At 42.2% G+C, this 21778-nt stretch overlaps 1 protein-coding gene across 3 annotated transcripts in view; it reads right to left on the bottom strand.

Moving 5' to 3' along the window:
• LOC130169174 (tight junction protein ZO-2-like) overlaps nucleotides 1–21778 on the bottom strand; it is a 121762-nt gene that overhangs the window by 18997 nt on the left and 80987 nt on the right. For all 3 annotated transcript variants that reach the window (XM_056375660.1, XM_056375661.1, XM_056375662.1), the window contains 9 exons: nucleotides 21102–21204; nucleotides 19529–20048; nucleotides 17794–17897; nucleotides 11360–11513; nucleotides 5315–5420; nucleotides 4790–4896; nucleotides 3528–3591; nucleotides 2263–2413; nucleotides 2039–2147 (listed from right to left, as the gene is read on the bottom strand). In XM_056375660.1, coding sequence (XP_056231635.1) covers nucleotides 2039–2147; nucleotides 2263–2413; nucleotides 3528–3591; nucleotides 4790–4896; nucleotides 5315–5420; nucleotides 11360–11513; nucleotides 17794–17897; nucleotides 19529–20048; nucleotides 21102–21204 — 1418 coding nt within the window. The remainder of the gene's footprint in view (nucleotides 1–2038; nucleotides 2148–2262; nucleotides 2414–3527; nucleotides 3592–4789; nucleotides 4897–5314; nucleotides 5421–11359; nucleotides 11514–17793; nucleotides 17898–19528; nucleotides 20049–21101; nucleotides 21205–21778) is intronic.

Raw genomic sequence — 21778 nt, 5'->3', positions numbered from 1 at the left:
AAAGCACTGACCCAAAAGGACCAACAGTCATACTGACTACAATCCACTGCTTCCGAGGTTGGCTGCACACACAAGGCTGACTTTATACTGTGGATTCAGCTGCAGCAGACATTGAGTGTACTTTAATTTCATACACTAATAAACACATCAAACAGAGCCCCCCTTCTTGTAGTCGAATGCTCCTCCAACAACCTCACAGACCACAATCCTGTGAGTCTACAGGACATTTACAGAAGAAGAAGAAATACAGTGTAGGTTACTGTTGAGATATCATTCATGTTTTAATAGATAAAAAGCATGAAGGCAAAGCAGTCTTTACTGAAACACTCCTTTTCTTTCAAGAAACATAAGTCTGGAGGTAATGTTTTTATTAAGTTCTGCGGTCCATCATATTTTATCCAGGACTTTGTAAATCCATTTGAAACCAGTCTCAAGCTAGTGGTTTACAAAATGAGGTTGCACATTTAAAACTTAAAGGAGTAGTTTGACGGTTTGTAATATATTGCAGAGAGTCAGATAAAACTATTGATACCACTCTCATTAGCGTCATTAATTTGTGTGATTAGTGTAAAATGGAGGAGACAGGAGCCAGTTAGCTCAGCTAAAAACAAAGGTGTGAAAATGACATTAAGTGTTAGATTCTTAGCATTTCTCCTCCATCTTCCTAGAGTCTTGTCACCACGGTGAAGCCAGACACTTTGGAGACTCAAGAAGGAGATGGACAGAGAAATAGTCCACACACTTCATGAATCATATTAGTAGCAAGCTGCTCTTGTTAGTTGCTTCAGTGAACAGTTGTACCTGACAGTTAGCAGGTTTGAATACTGTCATTCTCCATCCTCCCGCCAAAAGTCCCCGAACTTCCTTCCTGTCCCCATATCTATCTGCTCACCTGTTTCCCATCTTCAGTCACTTGAAAACCCAGAGTTAAACCTGAAGTTACCTTGATAACCTCAAGTGCTGCTTCATGGTACAGACCTCAGGCCATTGCTCTGCTTCACTGTCTGATGTGTTTTTGCTTATTTAGTTTTTTGAATAAAAAGGCCAAATCCCTTTTTTTCAGAGCCACATGCTCCAGGGTCAACATGCTCATTACCTCACACAGTTCGTGTTGCTCTTTCTCACTGATGTGTTCTTGAGCAGATCTGTGTGGGCGCATGTGTGTCACGGTTGGCTGAACCAAAACTAGCCTGATCTGGCCTAAAAGCCTAAGGGGGGCCAAGCTGGTATCTCCATCATTACATGGAAACATCAGTGAGAGAGAGACAGAGTAATGGTGCTGAGGTGCGAGTGTGGCAGCTGGCAGAGCATTGTGGGAGAGGACACTGTGTTCTGGGATTAACACCTTCCATTATTCTATCGTTTCTCTCCATCACTGCTGACTCATCACATACAGGCCCAGACAGAGGGACCCTGTGGTTCTACGTTGCTACTATCAAGAAATCCTATAAAACCACTAAAACTACATGACACCATAATGTCTCTCAGTGCTCTCTGACTTCCTGCGCTTTGGCTCTCAGCTCCAGCACCACTGGCTCCTACTGAAGATGGAAATCTTTAAAAACACCTCACATATAAACAACACTCAGTAATCTCCTTTAAAAGCTGCTCACTTGGGTTTTTATCAAACGTTACACAAACAACAGGAAATTGGTTAGGGACTATTTTCAGTGGCGAATTGATCCAGATTTGGTGCTCTAGTTTGTATTTGTGGCGGCAGTATGTGTTCATGGTGATGATCCGTTACAGTAGATGGACTAAAACTGTAAAAAAAAAATATATATATAAAATTTGTCCTGAGAGTGACACTCAAGTGAAAACAATAAGGTGATGAAGATCAAAAGGACATTTTTGTCTGAAGAGGTAAAAGAGGGAAGATTTCAGGGTTGATCTTCCGAGGAGCATGAATGTTCTAAACACACTGTGATATGATGAAATACTGAAGGTCAGACTGAACAGCTGTATCATTGGTCAGAGCTGAACTTTGATGTTAATGTCATTTATGTGAGAAATGTGACTGTGTCTTTAGATGTTTTACCATCAGGTTTGCTCTGGGCCAGGATAGTGACCAGTTCCCCTTTAGGAATCTCCAACAGGAAGAGCACTGCTTCTTCTCTCACTACACCCTGAAAATCAACGTTGTTCACCTTCAACACAAAGGGCACAATAATTAGGACATACTCATTATTCTGTAAACTCTAATTCACATTGTAATTTGAACTACTGCATGTCTTCTGAAATGAGTTCTGTCTGGACTGGCACCTTTAAGATCTGGTCTCCGATGCGCAGGCCCTCCTCCTCAGCAGGACTCCCCTCTTGAACACCAGCGATGAAGATGCCGACATCATTTCCTCCTGCCAGTCTCAGTCCAACACTGTCCCCCTTCTGGAAATTCACCATCACTGTGTTCGGCCTGCAGGAGGAGAGATCCACGTCACCATTAACAACATGGTCCAGGTTCACTAACACCAGAGATCCATACAGATCTGGTCCCTCCTGAATTGGGGAATCAATGTGTTTCTATACCATACAACACTGATTCATGCAGCTCCCAGCTACAGTGACCTGTCTGTTCCTATGTGTTTCACAGAGGCTCACATACTGTATACACACTATATACCAGTGGTGCCGGCAGCTGTAAACCTGTACACACTGTACATTCTTTTATGATTTTGTATGTTTTTTTAACATCTTGAAAATAAAATTGTGACAACAGGAGATCCTGTCTTATTTTTTGCTGCATCCACTCAGTAACGTTATGGATCTAGATTGAAGAGGAGAGCAGGAGATAAAGGAGGAGTTTGCTGCTTTGATGCCCAGTGTTGACACTGCATGTGGAGCACTGATGAACATCCGTCATGATATTGAATTGATGCAGAGGCCGATGTGCGAGAGTTTGATGTAACGGGCAGACGCAGAATGAACTTCAAACAGACAGGCACAACGGTTTCATTTCATTGTCTCGTGGTTTTTCTGGTTGTTTACTGCAGCAGCTTGGTTTGGTCTTGATGTTGCGTGTTGTTATTTCTATCTTTAGTCATTAGTTAGGCGACTGTTCTTATGATGAAGATGCTAAATGAGGAAATCAGTTGCTTCATGTCGACTTTTACCGCACAATTCTCTGGGATATTCAATATAGTATATGATAGTACATTGTAGCCTGTTGTTTTTCAGGCCTGTTGGTTGATCTTTGAAATGCATGTGGTAGCTAATCAGAGCTTGCTTGTGGTGTTGTGTCTTAACTTTGGCGCTAAAATACACAAATCAATCTCTCTCTCTCTCTCTTTCTCGCTCAGTCATTGGATGAGTAGACATGTGTACCTGTGTGGGAAACCTAAAGGCAGTGGACAGGCGGTTCTTATGCATACTATGAAATATAGTCCTTCCGTCGCCACAGGTATATACTGTATATAAAGTCTGAGGCTAATCACACACAAGTCTGTGAAGGCATCATTTACATCCTGCTCTCATATAAACATGTTTCCTTCAAATTACCAATAAATATAAAAGAGGAAATGAAAACTCACCCGTAGATCTTTTCATCCTCTGGACTCGGTCGGAGGAGGATCTTGGGCGTGGTGGTTACAGAGACTGTAATAAGAGAATCAAACTGTTAATATGTTATATGATCACAGCTACCAACAACAGCTCAGGTCAGTGCAAGTTAAAGTGAACGAAAAGGGTTTCTGTTTAGACTCCGACTGGAGAGAACAGGTGATGCAGAACTGTCAGACTCTACAGAGACAGCTCAGACTGAACAGTCAAATCCTGGACCAGTAGTTAACAGACCTGTGAGCTTGTAGAGCTGAAACAGGTGAGAGGAAATCTGCATTAGCTTGACTGTACAGAGTTTTCAGCCTCTTTTAGTTCATTGTCTCAGCTTCACAACCTACAACTGATCACCCTTAAAGATCCACTGTCCTCTGCTGTCTTCTAATGTCCTCCACTATATTCTTCTGTCCCCCACTGTCCTCTACTGTTTTCCACTGTCCTCTGCTGTTCTATACTGTCTTCTACTGTCCCCCACTGTCCTCTACTGTCTTTTACTATCCTCCACTGTCTTCTAATGTCCTCCGCTGTCCCCCACTGTCCTCTGCTGTCTTCTACTGTCCTCCACTATATTCTACTATCCCCCACTGTCCTCTACTGTTTTCCACTGTCCTCTGCTGTTCTATACTGTCTTCTACTGTCCTCCATTGTCCTCCACTGTCTTCTACTGCCCACTGTCTTCTACTGTGCACGACTGCTTTCTACTGTCTTCCAATTTCCTCCACTGTATTCTGTTGTTCTCTACTTTCCACTGTTTTCTATTGTCCTCCACTGTCCTCTACTATCTTCTACCGTCCTCTACTATCCTCCCATGTCTTATACTTCCCTCTACTGTCCACTACTGTCTTCCACTGCCGTCTACTGTCCCCTACTGTCCTCTGTTGTCCTCTACTGTCTTCTACTGACCCTTACTCTCCCCTGCTGTCCTCAACTCTCCTTCACTGTCCACTACCTGCTCAGCAGACAGACACTATCAGAGAGCAGCTGGTGAACATAGTGAAGCAAATTTTGCAGCTAAGATGAGCAGGTGGAGACCAAACACTGAGCTAAAAGAGGGGGAACCCTGGCCCGAGTTCTGGTTTCTGCTGCCCCCCTAAATGCTTCAATTAAAGCAGCTTTACATTTCAAATTTGGTACATAAAACAAAGGACGGTCTTATGTTCCGTCCTGTAAGTTCTTGGTGAGTTGTAGTTGTGTGTGTGGTATTTGTTAATGTGAGGAGTGTGATGTGGATCATAACCTGGAGGCTCCTCTACCAGGGCGGTGTCAGCTGCGGCATGGGGGTCTTCAGGAACTCTGAATGGTGAGGCCATAGCTGACATCATGGCTGTCGTTATGGGTTCATCCCTGTTACACACGCACGCACGCGCACACACACACAAACACACACACACACACACACACACACACGCACGTTGGTCTTCACTCACTGACATCATGCCCCTGCCGTAACCTTAACTATAGCAACTAAATGCTGAACCTCAACCTGAACCTGATTCTAATCTGAACCTGAAACCTGGTCTTAACCCTCAGACAGGCCTCTTATTTGAACACTCACAAATACATTGCTACTGAACGTGTGAATAAAATGTTGGTTTCCACCAGAATACCTGATGTTTCAAATCAATCTCCACCTGTACTGACTCAATACTATTACTTACTATGACTGTGAAAACAATCATTTCTAGGAGACGAGGTTGCCATGACAGCACATCCATGTCAAGTTGAACATCAAACACCCCCCCCCCAGCTACATCCATCCTACCTGGGGTTGTCTCTGTCATTGGAGGAATGGGAGGACAGGTCAGACTGGCGGGACCTCCTCTCCTCTGGGGGAGAATAGGAATGGTAGGACTCCATCTCTGACATGTCTGGCAGACAGACAGACAGACAGACAGACAGACAGACAGACAGTTAGATGCAAAGGCTTCTTTTGGACGACATCCCCCCACCAAAATTGCAAGCCCACCACCACCAGAGAACAGTAGCCTTAGGAAGCCCAGACACCAGCTGATTTCCACATAGGACAGAGTGAGGATGTTGTCAGAATCATGAGGACAAACATATTCTCAAGATAAAAGCAGCTTTCATTCAAACTCACCGAATCCACAGAGAGAATCAGAACAGTCCCAATGTTTTCAGATTATCTGCTGGTGCACTTTGAAAATCAGTTTCCATACCATGTAAATATGATGATTAACAATGGCTCCAATCCAGAACAGTTATAATCCTTAAGACTTCAGTCTTGGTTGGTTGTGTGACTCCTGTGTTAGTGGTGATAACAGCATGTGTTTTAATAACACAACCTCACAGCTGTAAACAAAGACCACCAGAAAACAACTCCTTCACAACACAACAACATAAAAACAGTCATACTGTACAGTGGCCTTAACCACAAATGAAGGTCACATGATGACCACCGTTCATGAATGTGTCGTTTTCAGACACAATTACTGAGTGATTAGTCTATCAAAAAAAAAAACAAGAGGTCAGCAGGAAGTCACCAGGAAATCAGCAGGAAGTCAACAGGAAGTCACCAGGAGGTCAGCAGGAAGTCAGCAGGAAGTCAACAGGAAGTCAACAAGTAGTTAGCAGGAAGTCGGCCTGCTCAACCAGTCGCACACATTCAGGACATGTAGAAGAAATACTTTGACTTCAGACACAGTCAAGCAACATGTCACATTAACTCTTTCTGAGCTTTCTGAGGCCTTTCCTAACTGACTGATGTGCTGCTGTAACAAAGCTGTTTTCCTGTGAGGATCAATAGTTTTCTGATTCTGACAGAGACGGACAAGACGTGATGAGTTGAACATCATCTGCTTTCACATATACATATTTCACATAGAGATTGAAACTCCAGCTGCTTTTAAGCTGCAGAAGCTTCAACAATTTATTCAGCACTTTGTCTGAAGCTTAGTGATGCCTTCATGTTATAAGGGGCAGTTTCATTAAACTGCCACCTCGACCTCTCTCAGACTCAGACGACACCAGAGGGTCTGTCTGGCGTGGGAACACCTGGTGAACCCCAGCAGTAGCTGGAGGAACGTCTGGGCTGACTGCTTAGTTTGCTGCCGTAGTGAACATACATCAAACACTGTAGAGTTATATGCAGAAGTTTTGAGGAGTCTGTAGTTTGCCCAGACATTAATGAAACTTAATGAGTTAAACTTGCTGGCCATAAGTGTTATCAAAAAGAGTCTTGATAAAGTGACTGAATTGACATCTTAAGGATTATAACTTTAAGACTAAAAACAGCAGATCTATATTTAGAAAGTTTGAAGAAGTGCTTTCTAAGGACCCACGAGGCGGTTTCTGGAGAGCCAGTTTGAGGGCAGCTTTGGCCTCATGGGAGCTTCCACGCTGCTTTATAATCCAGACACAAGCTGCTGGAAAGTGCTAACACACAGCCTGCGTCGCTCTCCACAGAGACCGCTGGCTTTCATTCAGTCCCTGTGATTTTATCATTTGAAGTGAACATGGGTGGCAGAGTCTTTGATTCAGCTGCTTTTATCCATCAGAGTGAAGGCTGTGGAGAGAGGGAGGGAGGGGGAGGGAGGCTGAAGCTTTGACAGAAGCCTGTTCTCCATCAAATCAGAGACACTGGAGGATGGAAGTGAGAGGACGAGAGAGGAACCACAGAGAAGAGAGAAACGGCAATAACCTCCCTGTGAAAACACCACACCATGACAAACTGTTAACAGACAACAGCTCAGTCACATTTAACAGGATTGTCTCGGCCCTTCATGGTTGTGAGCAAACAGTCTTTAATTTAACAGCTACTGGAGGGCAGAGAGGGGAGGGCTGGTTAGCTGGGGCTCTGGCACAGCCCTGTTTCACCGAGTGACAACTAGCAGGTGTTGATTAGTTTGATTAGAGTTAGAGACAGTCTGCATGCAGGGCTGTAACCATGGGGGTGGGGATGGGGGTGTTAGGGAGATAAAAGACAGAGGAGGAGAGAGACGCATGAGAAATGTGAGGATAATGTGTCAACCCTGATCGTCTATAGGAAACAACATCGGCCGTTCAGAATCAGGCCTGTCTGTGGTGGGATGGTGACGTGTTCTGATTGATCCAGCTGTGGATCCACCAAACAATCCAGGACCCCACAGAACCAATCAATAAGTCCCCCCACCCCAGCTGTAGCTGTTAGCTGGGGTGAGTCTGTGTATTTACAGGTAAACACACAGACTGCACTGGACTATACTGGACTGTGTTGGATATTGTGCCCAAACTATTAGGAACATGTCATGTGCTGCGATGCTGTACCACAGAAGAGGTGAAAACTGGTCTTGTTGCTGGTGAACTTTGAAACCTTTTTTTTTTTTTTTTTTAATGATAGATTTTAACAGACTTTAAAAGTTTTACTAGATATGATAATAAAATGAATGAACCAGTGTCTTTAATATAATATAAATAATACAATACATATTAATAAGAGTCAGTTGCTGTTGTTGCTGAAGTTAATACAGAATGCTGAAGCTAGTGAACAGTGTAGTGGTGATTCAGTGGACAGACAGCTGTAACACTGTTAAGTCAACTCTGAGGATTAATCCATGACAATCTAATCTAGACCTCTGTGGGCGGGGTAATTTGATGGTGGAGATTTAGAGATTTAGAGACTAAATATCTCGTCCCTCCCAAAACTGGAGATTCTGGCGGAGGACATAGTCATGTGTTAAATGGGTCAGCTGGTGTCTAAAGACACATTTAAGATCCTGTAAGACTGCACTGGTTTTCAGCAGCAGGAAGTGGACTACCTCTGATCCTCCAGTCTGTGTACCAGCCAGACCTGTACATGACCCAGACTGTAAGACCACATTTATCTGAGCTGTTTGAGGTGTCAGGTTGCATAGCTTTAAATCTACTGAATGAAGAATGATTTATTCTGTTTCAAATGACAGTCTGACTCATAGTAAAACTCAACATACTCACAGGTTTCACTGCCTCAGCCTCACTTGGTCTGGTATGACCAGTAGCGTGTGATGGCTAATGTTAGCTAATGTTAGCCATTGTTATCTGTCATGTTGAATCTGTGTCAGTTTTACTGTCATTAAGAGTTGAAGAGGAAGTTGTCCTGGAAACGGCCTCTAAACCGGACATAGCTACACTATCTATCACACCAGTTTCTACCTATTCACTAAAAACTTCAATAAGCTTGATGTAATGAGTCTCAGAACATTAATCCCATTTCCCTCTTCTGTACCACATCAGTAGGGACTTTAAGCAGCAACGGTTACAGTGCCCGTTTACATTCCAACACATTGCCATAGCAGAGGAAATCAAAGATCACTAAGCAACACTTAACACCAACAACAGCTACTTCACTGCTTCATTAAACCGAGGTCGCTCTGAACATTGCTACAATATGTCTCTTAAACTGACCTGAGACCTCTTGATATTTGCTTTAGAGACAATTTAAAATCAGATGAGGAGTTTGTATAAATCAGTCTGTTACTTCAGCACCAAGGACAGCGTCATGGTTTCATCAACACACAGCACAGTGAGGTTGTGGGCCAGAGAGGGAGGATGGAGGTTAACAACAGTCTGTGCTGACACGTCTATGAATAAACTGGAAAAATCAGATTATAATGTATCTTTAACAAATATACCCATAATCCATAAAACCACTAATGGTATAATCGAATATAAACAAAATGACTATGTCAAATATGACAGAAACATATAATTACCTGCTAACTCTTTAGCATATCACAGGGAATGGCAAACTAGTCTTTCTCCCGTAGTAGACAGCTGGGCTGCAAGAAGTATTGACCTAGAATCTACTGTACGTCATTGCATCATACCGTAGCCGTCCCTTCAACCAACACTGCATAAAGTCCCTAGTGTGTGTTAGAGGCTGCAGCAACATCTGTAGCCGATCCAGCAGTGACAGCGAGGTGAGAGGTATCAGTGTGATACGTGTGTCGGTGTGTGTGTGTGTGTGTGTGTGTGTCTGTATGAGATGGAAATGCAGCAGAGAGATGAGAGTTCAGATTCCCCACCTGGACAAACAACGGCGAGTTCTACACTGTTAGGACAAATCATTAATATGTTATTACACTGAAAATTCAAGGAGCTTCTTACCCACTGTGTGAGCCACGCTTTGTCATGCAACTCTCTGTGTTCACAAAAATAAACCATCATCCTTTGTCTCATGGTTGAACATTAAGACATTAGAAGATAGAACAGCTTACTGACTTCTTCTTCTGGCAACATTCATCTTCTACACTTAATGAATCACACAGTTCAAAGTACATACGGATTAAAATGTGTTTATTTATTCAGGAAAATGAATGGTAATAAAGTTAAAGATTTAGAGCAGTATAAAGAGAAGTGTGAAAGCTTTACAACTTAGTCAGGGTGTGTCACAGCCATTATACAGAAAGGCAACAGACTGTCACACATGCTGTGTGTCGGGGTCCTTCATCTAAAAGTAGGACATATTATCTGGAAGAGAAAACACAGACAGAGATGCACTGAGCGATTACAGGGATCGCCTCTGCTTGATGAGCACGTTCACATCAATACCATCAGTTTCTGGTCAGATTTAAACATGAGGGGTACTTCAGACCACATTGAGGTCCAGATCTAATTCAGACCTTCAGATGACCCTCCCACCCCCTCTGACTGATACATGGTGACTGAACAGCTGCAAGAGGAAGACCTCTAAGTTTCAGATGGTATTTTTAACTGTCTGAATGTCAGACATTTCAACTGTTCTACATGTAAACACAGTTACAACTATACATCTGTAGGTGTAAGTGTGAGACAATCTGCCTTAACTATAAATCCTTGATTTCCTTATACTGTGTTTTTTTGTATGGAGGCTCAAGTGTGTCACAAAATATAATTATCAACTTTTTCAGTTCTTAAAATTCATTAACTTTGTCATTACAGTTGGATTTGTATTTCCAAGAAATATTAAAATAATGATTAATACTGAAATTATTTTTTTTATTTAATAGATTTGCCTCCATGCCTTTATTTATTATTCAATACATTTATTATTATTTATTATTCCTGAGGCTGAGCGGAAAAAAATGTCTCTGAGTCCTCGACTTATTGCAGGAAGCAAGTGGTGTGTGGTGGATGAGGGAGGTGGGAAATGATCAGGAAACCAATTTAGAATGTGACAGAGTTCAAATTTCTCTCTATCATCTCTGTAAATCTTAAATATGGATGTGATGTTAAATCTTAAAAGCTGATGTTCGGTGCACAAATGCATTCTGGGAGGAGGAAGAAGACCATTTCCTGTTTGACTGGAAATCATTTGGTGCACATGTTGTTTCTAGATAATTATCTTATGTTTATTTCATGGTATGTTGAATGTTGTTGGTCTTTCTGATGATCATTTCATTCCCATCTAGTGAATCACTGTTTTAACAAGATCATTTTTTGAATCACCACCATCTACAAACTCAACTGACCTTTGATAAACACCTGTCATTGTTCTGCTGACACACTTCAACCTCCACAGCAGGTCTGATTTCATTGCACAGAGTTTATATTACAGGTGCAAGTACCTGACTGATCCTGACTCTACTCTCAGCCTTAAATCATACTGAGACTCAGCCCAGAGCTAGTCAGAGTTTGATGGAGTAACACAAACATACAGGCTGTAGTCAGTTATGAGGTCTGATCAGATCAAAATGCAGTGGTCCAGGTGAGCTGTGACTACTGAAGATTATTAGTTATCACCGGATTTGAGACTTAACTCTAAATACAAACACTACAGCAATAGTCACAAACAGACCATGTGTTGTCTGTCATATCTAACTCTGTGGGTTAGGCCGTGCGCTCAGTGACTCACCGTCATTATCAGAGTCAGAGTCTGCCAGGGGGGGGATGCGGACGAGGATCTGGCGGCAGTCTCTCTGGACCACCAGCTGCAGCTTTCCTCTGGACTTCTCTATCAGCTTCCCAGCATCATGCAGAGAGAGGTTCTCTGTCACTGTCCCATTGATCTACAGAGACAGACACACACACACACACACACACACACACACACACACACACACACACACACACACACACACACACACACACACACACACACACACACACACACACACACACACACACACACACACCCACACACGTTATTATTATTGTGACATACAGTATATACACACTCAGTTATCTGTTGTATGTGATGTGTAGTTGTTGTTGTTGGATTGATCTCCATGAAGCTGTTTTGTGCATTTTAAATGTAGATAAAAAAGTGTGATGTTATATAATACAATGTTTTCATGTTACACATCATCTGTGGAGTCACTTCTATTCATGGATACTCGACTCTGTCCAAACCCGGTCTGAAGACATCATAAGTCTGTTACAGTAAAAACCTGTCTGTGTGGTGGAAGATTTATTGTTGGTTTGTACTGTAAAACTAGAACAATAACAAGATCATTTGTGCAACATGAGCCTGACAAAAAGTTTTTAATATTATTACTAATGTATTACTCATTTATTTATCATTTCTAGGGCTGAACGATATACAAAAAAAAATATCACATACGGCCTCGTGCTTATTTTTCACATGCCTGCCAGCAGAGATAGACAGAGAAAAGACCAGTTGTTGTCATACTGACATGATACCAGCATCATTACATAAGACTGACACCTTCTAATACAGTTAATAATTCAGTCTAGGCTGAATCTGAATATGTTACAGACATGGAAAAATATAAATATATTTTTAACCATTTTAGCATCTGCATGTGGAGACAGGGATTTTAGTGACATTCGTGTGTCTGCCACATTTTACCTCAAAACAGGAAGTGACAAAAACGGAAATAACATGAGCAGAAGTGACGTCATCACTTCAGAAAATCAACATTATCTTTTTACTTAAACTGCAACTTAATTATATATTTCTCATTTTTCAGCAGAACGGACCTTTTAAACAGACGGATTTTTTTGTGATTAAACCTCTTTATTGCTTTTTTCAGTTTACAAACAAACATTAAAGACACAAAAGATTCGCTCATATAAGATATAACATGCACATTCTTCAGAGTGTGATACCGTCTATTAGACATCTATATTACACTTTATATTCGTCCATTGAGCATAGACCATTATATGATTCAAAAAGAGTAGGGATGCAATACATGAATATCATCTGTCTTGGCGATCACCTCTCCCTATTGCATTCAAATATGGGCATCTAGACTGTTATTAACCCTGTGGATAAGCTCATAGGAAGTCATCTTAGCCATTTCATCCCTTCATTCATTAAAACTGATACACTCTTTTCATTTCCAATGCCTTTACACTATTCTGCTTACTGTTATCAAGGCTCCTGTAATCAGGAGCACACCTTTGAGGACAAATTCACTTCTAATGGCAACATACCCAATATGCATATTGCTGGATTCACACTGAGATCTGTCTCTAGTATGTTATTAATACAGGTGATTATTTCTAACCAGAAGTTATGCACCATTTCACATTCATACAGCATATGAAACAGTGTGCCCCTGCCTTTGTTGCATCTCCAACATGTATCATCATTCCTAAGCCCCAACCTTGACATTTTTGATAGAGTCCAATAATTCCTGTTCAGTAATCTAAAAAACATAAGGCGTGTCTGCATGTCCTGGGCTATGGAGAACCTCAGCCCAAAATGTTTATCCTTCCTAACAATGAGAGGCCCAATTTAGCAGATTGCTGTCTATTTTTTGGATAATGGGTAGCCGATTTAAATTCATTATATTGTTCAATCCTGGAGAGGAGCCATTTAAATTGCCAATTACTGAGAATGCTCTGGGGTCATAATTTGGATAGGGGCATAGCCTCAGACTTTGACCAATGAATCTTGTATCCTGATATTCGTGAAAAAGAACCAATCAGAGATGAAATCAGTGGTAATGTATTTTCTGGGTTGCTTGACAGGAGTAAAATATCATCTGCGTACAAAAGCAACTTGTGGTCCTTTTGCCCCTGAAATTTAACAAATTTAAAATAACCAGGTCACGTGACCGGCTGGACAAGATGGGGGGGGGGGGGGTCACCTAAATTCAAGGAAGGTTAAGTGGTGCACCAACACCACTGCAATAAATTTTATTTTATTTTAGAAATGCGTCATATGGAAATTTTCAGTTACAATGTAGAATTAGTAAACTTTTAATAGTTGGATTGGGTGTTTTTAATGTACAGTTCTCCATTCAAGTTGCCTGCGCCTTGTTATATCACTGGTGCACTGGTGGCGTTTCATATTTTAACATTGGCACTTTATTTTGCTTTATACATTTCTGCACTTGCCTTCTGGTAACCTCTTGTTAAATGATTTGTACATCCACTCTCCAAACATAGTTATATGGCTGTTCTAAATTGTTTTGCTTTGTAATCTCATCTGAGGGGATGTGATGGGCGGCTCACTGACCTATTGTTGCCCATTCCTTCTATGGCCACAGAGCCAAGTATGTGGGTGGGTGGGGGACTCTGTTTTTGTTTTTCAGTAGTTTTATTTTGTGGAAGTGGTTACAGGTTGAGTACTTCTGTATGTTTTTTCACTGATTGCGAGGAAGGGACCTAACTAAATTGTGATGATTGTATGCATTGGGTCATGTTGCCTGATGGTCGCGAGTGTTGTACTCATGTGTTTACTGACCTTCACCTTTGAACCAGTTCTCGGAATTTATGACTGAACTCAATATTTTGAGCTGGAATTCAGGTGGTCTGAACAACTTGTACGCTAGGATTATTACACAGGAGGAAAATTGACATTGCATTGCAGGGTGTCAGATGCCTTGCTAATAAATATTATCATGTCATAGCATCTTCTTCATCCTGCACTAAAACCAAAGGTGTAGCTATTGTAGCCAGGTGCAATGGTCAGATAAAGCAGGCAGACTGATTATACTCAAAGGGAAAATGAATGGCAGAAAGTCCGCCTTTGTGTATGCATATGCCCCAAACTGGTATGACCAAAGTTTTTACAGCAATCTGACAAATGTGATGCTGAAAAAAAAAACTAAAAAACAACTGGCATCATCTGCTCTACGGGTTTGGGCATATGCCTTTGGACTTGCTGATCCGTGGCAACCGACCAATCCATCAGCAAAAGATTATTCTTTTTTTCTGCCCGACACAAGTCCTGCTCAAGAAGTGATTACATATTTGCATCCCCAAAATTTTCTCAGGGCGCTCACAATGTGTCTTTACTTCCCATAGCCCTTTTTGACCATAGAGGTGTGCTCTGCTCAATGGTGTTTAGCAGCATATCCTCTCACGCACCAAAGTGGCGCTTTAATACCACGCTGTTGAATTTTTATCATTATTGGCTCGGTTGATGATCCTAGGATACTATGGGTTAAATTAATTAAAGGTTTTATCAGGAGAAATACAACACAATTTGCCTCCAATCAACGCAAATCTTGTCTATCCCAACTGCAAAAATTAGAGGACAGTTTGGCTAAACTAGAATTGGCACTAGTATCTAACTATTCAGAAGAAATAGCTGTACAATGTGAAGTGGTCAAAAAGGAAATTAATATTATTCTCAAACAGCGATCTAGGTTTCTAATTCATAGGACCAGGCAACGATATTACTCCCATAGTTCAAGACCCAGCCATTTACTGGCAAATAAAATGAGAGCAAGCAATCAGTTTTCAGACATGTCCCCAATTAAAACACAGACAGGAGCTATAACTACTGATCCCACGCAGATTAATGATACCTTTTGCAATTTTTACTCCGACAAGAACAAATGTGACGACTTTCTGGCCCAATTAAACATGCCTCGCCTCACTTGATGGCATACCACCAGAGCTATATTTGACCTTTTGGGTCATCCTTGGGCCATTGCTTCTTGTATGATCAGTTTTTCTAAAAAAAAAAAAAAGAAGTGCTTTTTTCTAGAGACGTAAACATAGCTTTGATATCCTTGCTCCTGAAAAAAGAGAATGTAGTAAATAAAAGCCATTAAAGCCCCAGAAACTGTCCTATCCCTTGATGCGAGGAAGGCATTCAACCACCTTCAGCGGTACTCTCCTATGCTCAGGTTTAGGAACGTTGGGCCTTGGAGAAGGTTTCATAAAATTGATTAAATTATTATATTCAAACCTTTCAGTGATGGTGCTTACAGGTAATATCTGCTCCCCTTTTTTCCCAGTTTCTAGATCCTCTCGCCAAGGCTGCCCCTTAAGTCCCAGACTCTTTGCACTTTTGCTTGAGCCCTCGGGTCAGATAATTTGACAAATGTCAGTCATCAAACCAATTACTATCCATGGCACACTGCACCATCTGACACTTTACGCTGATGATGTTTTAGTTTTTCTTGAGGACCCACTGCAGTCTGCGCCCCGTTTACTATCAACACTAGATGAGTTTGGTGCGCTATCAGGATTCAAAGTCAACTGGTCAAAATCAGCTCTCTTACCATTGAATGAAGCAGCTTGGACCACATCTCTACCTCTAATATTCCCTGTGTTCAACAATTCCGATATTTAGGTATTGAAATATTCACCACCATAAAACGCACTGTTAAACATAATTGCACTGAGACTCTGGATAAGGTTTTAAGTGATCTAGAAAGGTGGGCAAGCTTGTGCAACTCACTCCAGACAATGATCTCAATTATTAAAATGAATGTGTTGCCCAGAATAAACTTTGTCAGCTCCATGATCCCCCTCTCTACCCTTGCTGATTACTGGAGTAAACTCCATGCAGCCGTTTCCAAATTCATTTGGAATGGGAAGCCTCTTCTGTCCAGCAGGGAAAGTTGGACAGAGGCTTGGCAGTGCCCAACTCTTTCACTCTCAGACCGCTAACCACGTGGTTTCACTCTCATGCGACAGTCTTGTGGCAAGCAATGGAGGAAAAAATGGTGCATCCTTGGTCTTTATCTGATGTTTTATTTGCAAGTACCCCTATGAGGCAAATCTATGATCTATTACAGGTGTGGCGCGCAGTAGAAAAGTTTTGTAATATTTCCTGCAGATGGCATCTTCATTCCCCAATTTTTAATAATCAGGCCCTGTTGATTGGGCGGAGACCAGCTACTTTTTCTCAGTGGGAAAACGATTTATTTACTAGGTGATATCTGTGATATAGAAGGATTACATGCCGTTCAGGACATAAAGAACAATTTCAGCCTACCAGGCACTTCATTCTCTTTTTACTTACAACATGACGTACATTGGCAGCATTCATTGCCTACAAACCCACTTCACAAGCTGATTGTTACAAAATGAGCCCCAAGAGGCATCGTGTCCACATCTTAACAACTTCCCTGAAGTAGGATACAAGTTTGATTGGAGTACAGTATGGAGCAACATTAGGCTTGCTTCGAGGAATCCCGACCATCAACAGATTCCTTACAACTTTGTACACAGGACGTACCCGACACCCCGAAAGAAATGTCTCATGAAAGTTATTAATAATGACTTGTGCACCTTGTGCACATTAAAGACACAGTAAAGGGAGTGTCCCTCTGTGTTAACATGTGGCTCTCAGCGGCTGAGGCAATGAAGGTCCTACTGTGACTTTTGCATATCTCAAGATTTATTATCTGTCACAGCCCTCGTCCAACCCAGCATCCGTAGCCATCCAGCAGGTTCATATATAAGCTGCACCACAAGTGTGTTTTTTCTTCTTCTTTTTTTTTTCCATTGTTGTTGGCTCTCTCTAGGGTCTGTGGGTGGGGTACTTGATGTTGATGTTTTGTGCATCGCTGTGTTTGTGTTCATTTTCGTTAAGATAAACACACTTGATAACAAAAAATTTCAACAAAACCTTGTCATTTGGTCTGAACACATCGCATCAGAGAGCACAATGTATGTTTCCATTGTTACACGGATGACATACAACTGTACATCTCTGCTGAAATGAATGATGCTGCAGCTATAACCTCCATTACCACCTGTCTTCTAGCAATAAATAAATGGATGAGCAATAACTTCTTAAAGTTAAATGAGGACAAAACTAAAATCCTACCAGTCAGCCCCAAAACAAAAAGAGAATTGCTGTTCAATAATTTGGGGAACTTCACTTTTTACTGTGCAATGTAGTATGTCGTCATTCCGGACTTCACCCCACGTGACTCCTTAAACAGACATAATTAAATTAAATAAACACCCCTAGGGCAGCACAAAGATATGTTTTTCTCTGGCTTCCTTTAACTGTCTACTGATCCCTCAGGTATCTAAAGAGCCCTTGGAAGGTCCCAGGACCCTATGTGAGAACCACTGTTCTACATGACGATTATGTGGCTGTACAGTGAGTGAATGTGTGAGCACCTTGAGAATGATGTCTCCCTCCTGCAGGTTCCCATCCTTCGAAGCCAGACCTGTGCTGGTCATCTGTTTGATGAAGATCTGACTCCCCAGACGCAGCCCATACTCTACAAAAACACAAATACATCACACATATCTGTGCGTTAGGCTCAAGGAGAAGTTTTCAGATAAAACACATGAGCTCAGAGAGCAGGTGAGAGGTACAGGATCAGGTCTTCTCTGTTAAAAACTGAGGGACAGTTGTTCAGTCAGCTGTGATGTCAGTCTCACATGAAGGTGATGTTGTGTTTATGCATGAGGCCCCTCCAGGTCTTTGTGTTTTATTACTGGTGATGGTTTTAACACATTCTCTCATTATCATCAGTGACGTGGTTGTTATGAAGCTTAGTTCAATCAAGAAGACTATCTCCTTTCCGCTTCCTTTCAAACTTCTCTTGTTTTCTCCATCTCTCACCCCACTCCTTGTAAACAGCTGACTTTGGTGTTCAGCAACCAATCAGATTTGCAACCGAACTCTACAAACACACTGTACACACAATGTACAGTATTTGTTATAGTTGCAGCTTGTCTATTGAATTGTCTCACTCTGAGGAAAAATATTGCCCTGTTAGAGGAAGCGTCAGACGATCAGCTGACTGGCTTCCATCATCAGATGTCATGATAATCCATTCAACAGATGTTGAAATATTTAAACATGGACCAAAGTGTTGGACCCACAGACCTGCTAGCATGATTAAACTGAAACATACACACAGAGCCCCAATCTACACACCACACACATCTAGGACACAAGCACCCTCTCTGACCAGTGATCACAGATCACTTCAGACCTGGTCAAAGATAAAGATCCAATAAACACAGAAAACAAGGAAATCCAGACAAACATTTACTCTCTCCTCCCCTACTGTATTTCTCCGGTGACCAGGGCCGGTATCCACAAAGCATCTTAAGGCTAAAAGTAGCTCCTAACTTGCTGATTTAGGAGAAACTCCTAAAAATAATGGCAGTGTCAGTCCTAACTTTAGCACTCCTAATTTTTTGGAAGTGATTCACAAAGCCACTTAGCGCTAAAAGTAGCACCTAAGTCTGAGAGAAGTTAGAAGTAGTGGAGAGGACTCCTAACTCACTACGACCAAATCACAAAGAATCTTAAAGGGCAGCTGTCATTCCACATCACAGTGTTCTGGAAACCTTACACGATGCTGAATTACTTAAAAGATACAACTCAATCACGAGGGAATAATGATCGTTGTTGAGATTGTGACGGACGCAATAACATCTCCTAGCAACCGAAACAACCTGATTAGTGCGTAATTTAAGTGTTTGGCAACACTGCGCTAATTGGCAACAGAAAAAATGCAAATTGTAATGCTGACAACTTGGAAATCTCCTAGCCATCTGTAAGGTAAAAACGTTCACCTGGACTCAACCCGATTAGATTTTGGTAGTCAAAGGTCAAAGGACAAGGTCACAGTGACCTCAGAAAACAATTTTTAGCCATAACTTAAGACTTCACAGCAATTTTGACAAAATTTAACACAAATGGTTCATATTTTCTATGATTCTGGATAAACAGGGATGTAACCTGAAACTAGTCTGAGCGGAGGAGGCAGACAACCACATGACACTGAAAAAATGAGAGACAGTAACAAACTCTGTCTCTCGTTTCATCCCAGTCACACAGTCTTCTGGTTACACACAGTTAAACACTCGGCAGCTGTGTGTTTGTGTGTTTTACCTTCGTTGGGTCTGTTCTTCACCAGCAGGACGTTGACAGGTTTCTCCAGAGGCTCCAGTTCTCTGGAGGGTTCAGGGGATGGAGGGTTGTCATTAAGCCGGTCCCTGCTCTTATACCTCCGTCCTTTTCCTCCTCCTCCTTCTCCTCGCTCGTACTTGTCTTCCGTGTGGTAGCTGTCCCCGGGGCTGTGTCCTCGGCTGCGGTACCTCTGACGGTCCGCGCTGGTGTCCAGGGCCCGTTCCCGGCTGCCCTCCCTCCTGGATCTGTCCGGGCTGGGTGAGGTTCTTTCCTGGCTCCTCCTGCGGCTCCTTCCTCTCTGGTTGTAGTCCTGACCTCCCCTGTACTCAGGGTCCAGGTATCCTTTGCTGTCAGAGGTGTGGTCCCGGCCTTCGTTGCGGTACCAGCCGTTGTCATTGTCGGCGTCGTAATAGTGGGTGGAGGGAGTGTACTCCCAGCTGTCTCCACTCGGGGAGGGGGGCTGCTTCAGGGAGTGAACCACCTTCCGAGGTCTCTTCACTGTCTGACAGAGAAAGAAGAAACACAGAACAACCCTTTAATTCAAAAGGTTAGCTCAGCTGTTCCCGACCATGTGGTCTGATATACCTCCACGGACCAATCAGATGAGCCGGAGGACTTCACCGACAACAAACACTGATTCACAAACCTCTTCATTTCTACACAATGTGATTTAACGTGCTGCCGATTATATAAGAATGTGTCAATGTCAAGTTTGTATTCAGATATTCGTTTTCTTTTTGGCCTCTATGTAAAATGTGTTAATATGTAGAGCTGCTCATTTACCACCAACATTTCATATGTATCTGTATAATGTTCTGTAAACAGACATCCAGCCGGAGGGACCACAGCAAAACTCTTGTAAGTTGCTAGTAGTGCTTGATCACTTGTTGGATCTTAGTGCAGAACATCATGACTTTAACTACATGAACCGGCTCTGAGATGGAGAACATGGTTCTCTGCTCAGAGAACCTGCAGAGCTGGAACCCAATGGAGTGACTGTTGTGACTGTGCAGGTGTAGCTTCTTCCAGACTCCTCCCATGTAATTGTGTGAGGACAGGGTCTTCAGGAGAAACATCCACCCACACACCTGAACACAGGAGACACCACATCCACCCACACACCTGAACCCAGGAGACACCACCTCCACACACCTGAACCCAGGAGATACCTCCACCCACACACCTGAACACAGGAGACACCGCCTCCACCCAGAGACCTGAACACAGGTGACACCAGCTCCCCCCACAGGTTTGTGATTCACAGGGTTTTTTATAGCACGTTGAGTTATTATGGTAACAGACAACTGTGAGTCATGTGACCAGTCTCACCAAGAGCAAAACTGCATATTTAACATGTTTATTAATACAGTGGGTTAAATGTTCAATGCCTATTTTTGCTTGTAAACATAATACATGAAATGTGTCTAATACCAATAACTTTGAGATATTATTAAGAAAAAAAAAAAAAGAATAAATCCAGAGGACAGACTCCACTTCCTGTTGATAACAGTCAGTCAGTTTCTCTGTCTTTACTCTGTGTGTGGGTCATACTTACTATTTTGGCCACTTTGCCACATTTACGCAGCGACTGCACAGCAAAGGAGTGAGGCACGTTGTCCATGAGGATGGAGTTGACCTGAATGACACGATCGTTCTCACTGTAAAAAAAAAAAAAAAGACCCACACACAAATAATATCAGATGTAATCTTAGATCTTAGTCACAGTAAAACCAATAAACAGTCTTCCTTTGTGACAGTTTGTAATTCCACTAAGCTTGAAACACAGTGTTTGACCTCGACTGACCTCTGGCTCGTCAGGGCAGATAATCTGAGGGATAATGAAGTGAGTGTTTTTCTCTGGTTCTTCTGTCCGGTTGTTTAACTAGAATACACTGATGCAGGACAAGCTGTCTGAGGTACATGTATATTGAGGCCTTTTTCATTCGATTGAACTCAGAGCTAACAGCTAACAGCTTAACAGCTAACTCAGCTGTATGGTACAAACATTCATTAGCAGCAGTAGAAGTACGGGGTGATTTGTAATACATTTACATTCAATAATGCTGCAGACACTTTTATCCAAAGCGACTTACAAGTGAAGGCCATCACTAAAGCTCCAGTGCAGTAACTTGTGGCGGAGGTGTGGTTGTGGGTTGGACAGTTTAATCAGTAAACAGCTGCAGCTCAGTCCATTGAGGCATTTCTACTGAGGAGGATTATGGTCACTGTTTG

The sequence above is a fragment of the Seriola aureovittata genome, chromosome 5 (genome assembly GCF_021018895.1).
Source record: "Seriola aureovittata isolate HTS-2021-v1 ecotype China chromosome 5, ASM2101889v1, whole genome shotgun sequence".
NCBI lineage: Eukaryota > Metazoa > Chordata > Actinopteri > Carangiformes > Carangidae > Seriola > Seriola aureovittata.
The sequence above is the reverse complement of the archived record's forward strand: the minus strand, read 5'-3'. Positions and strand labels throughout refer to the sequence as shown.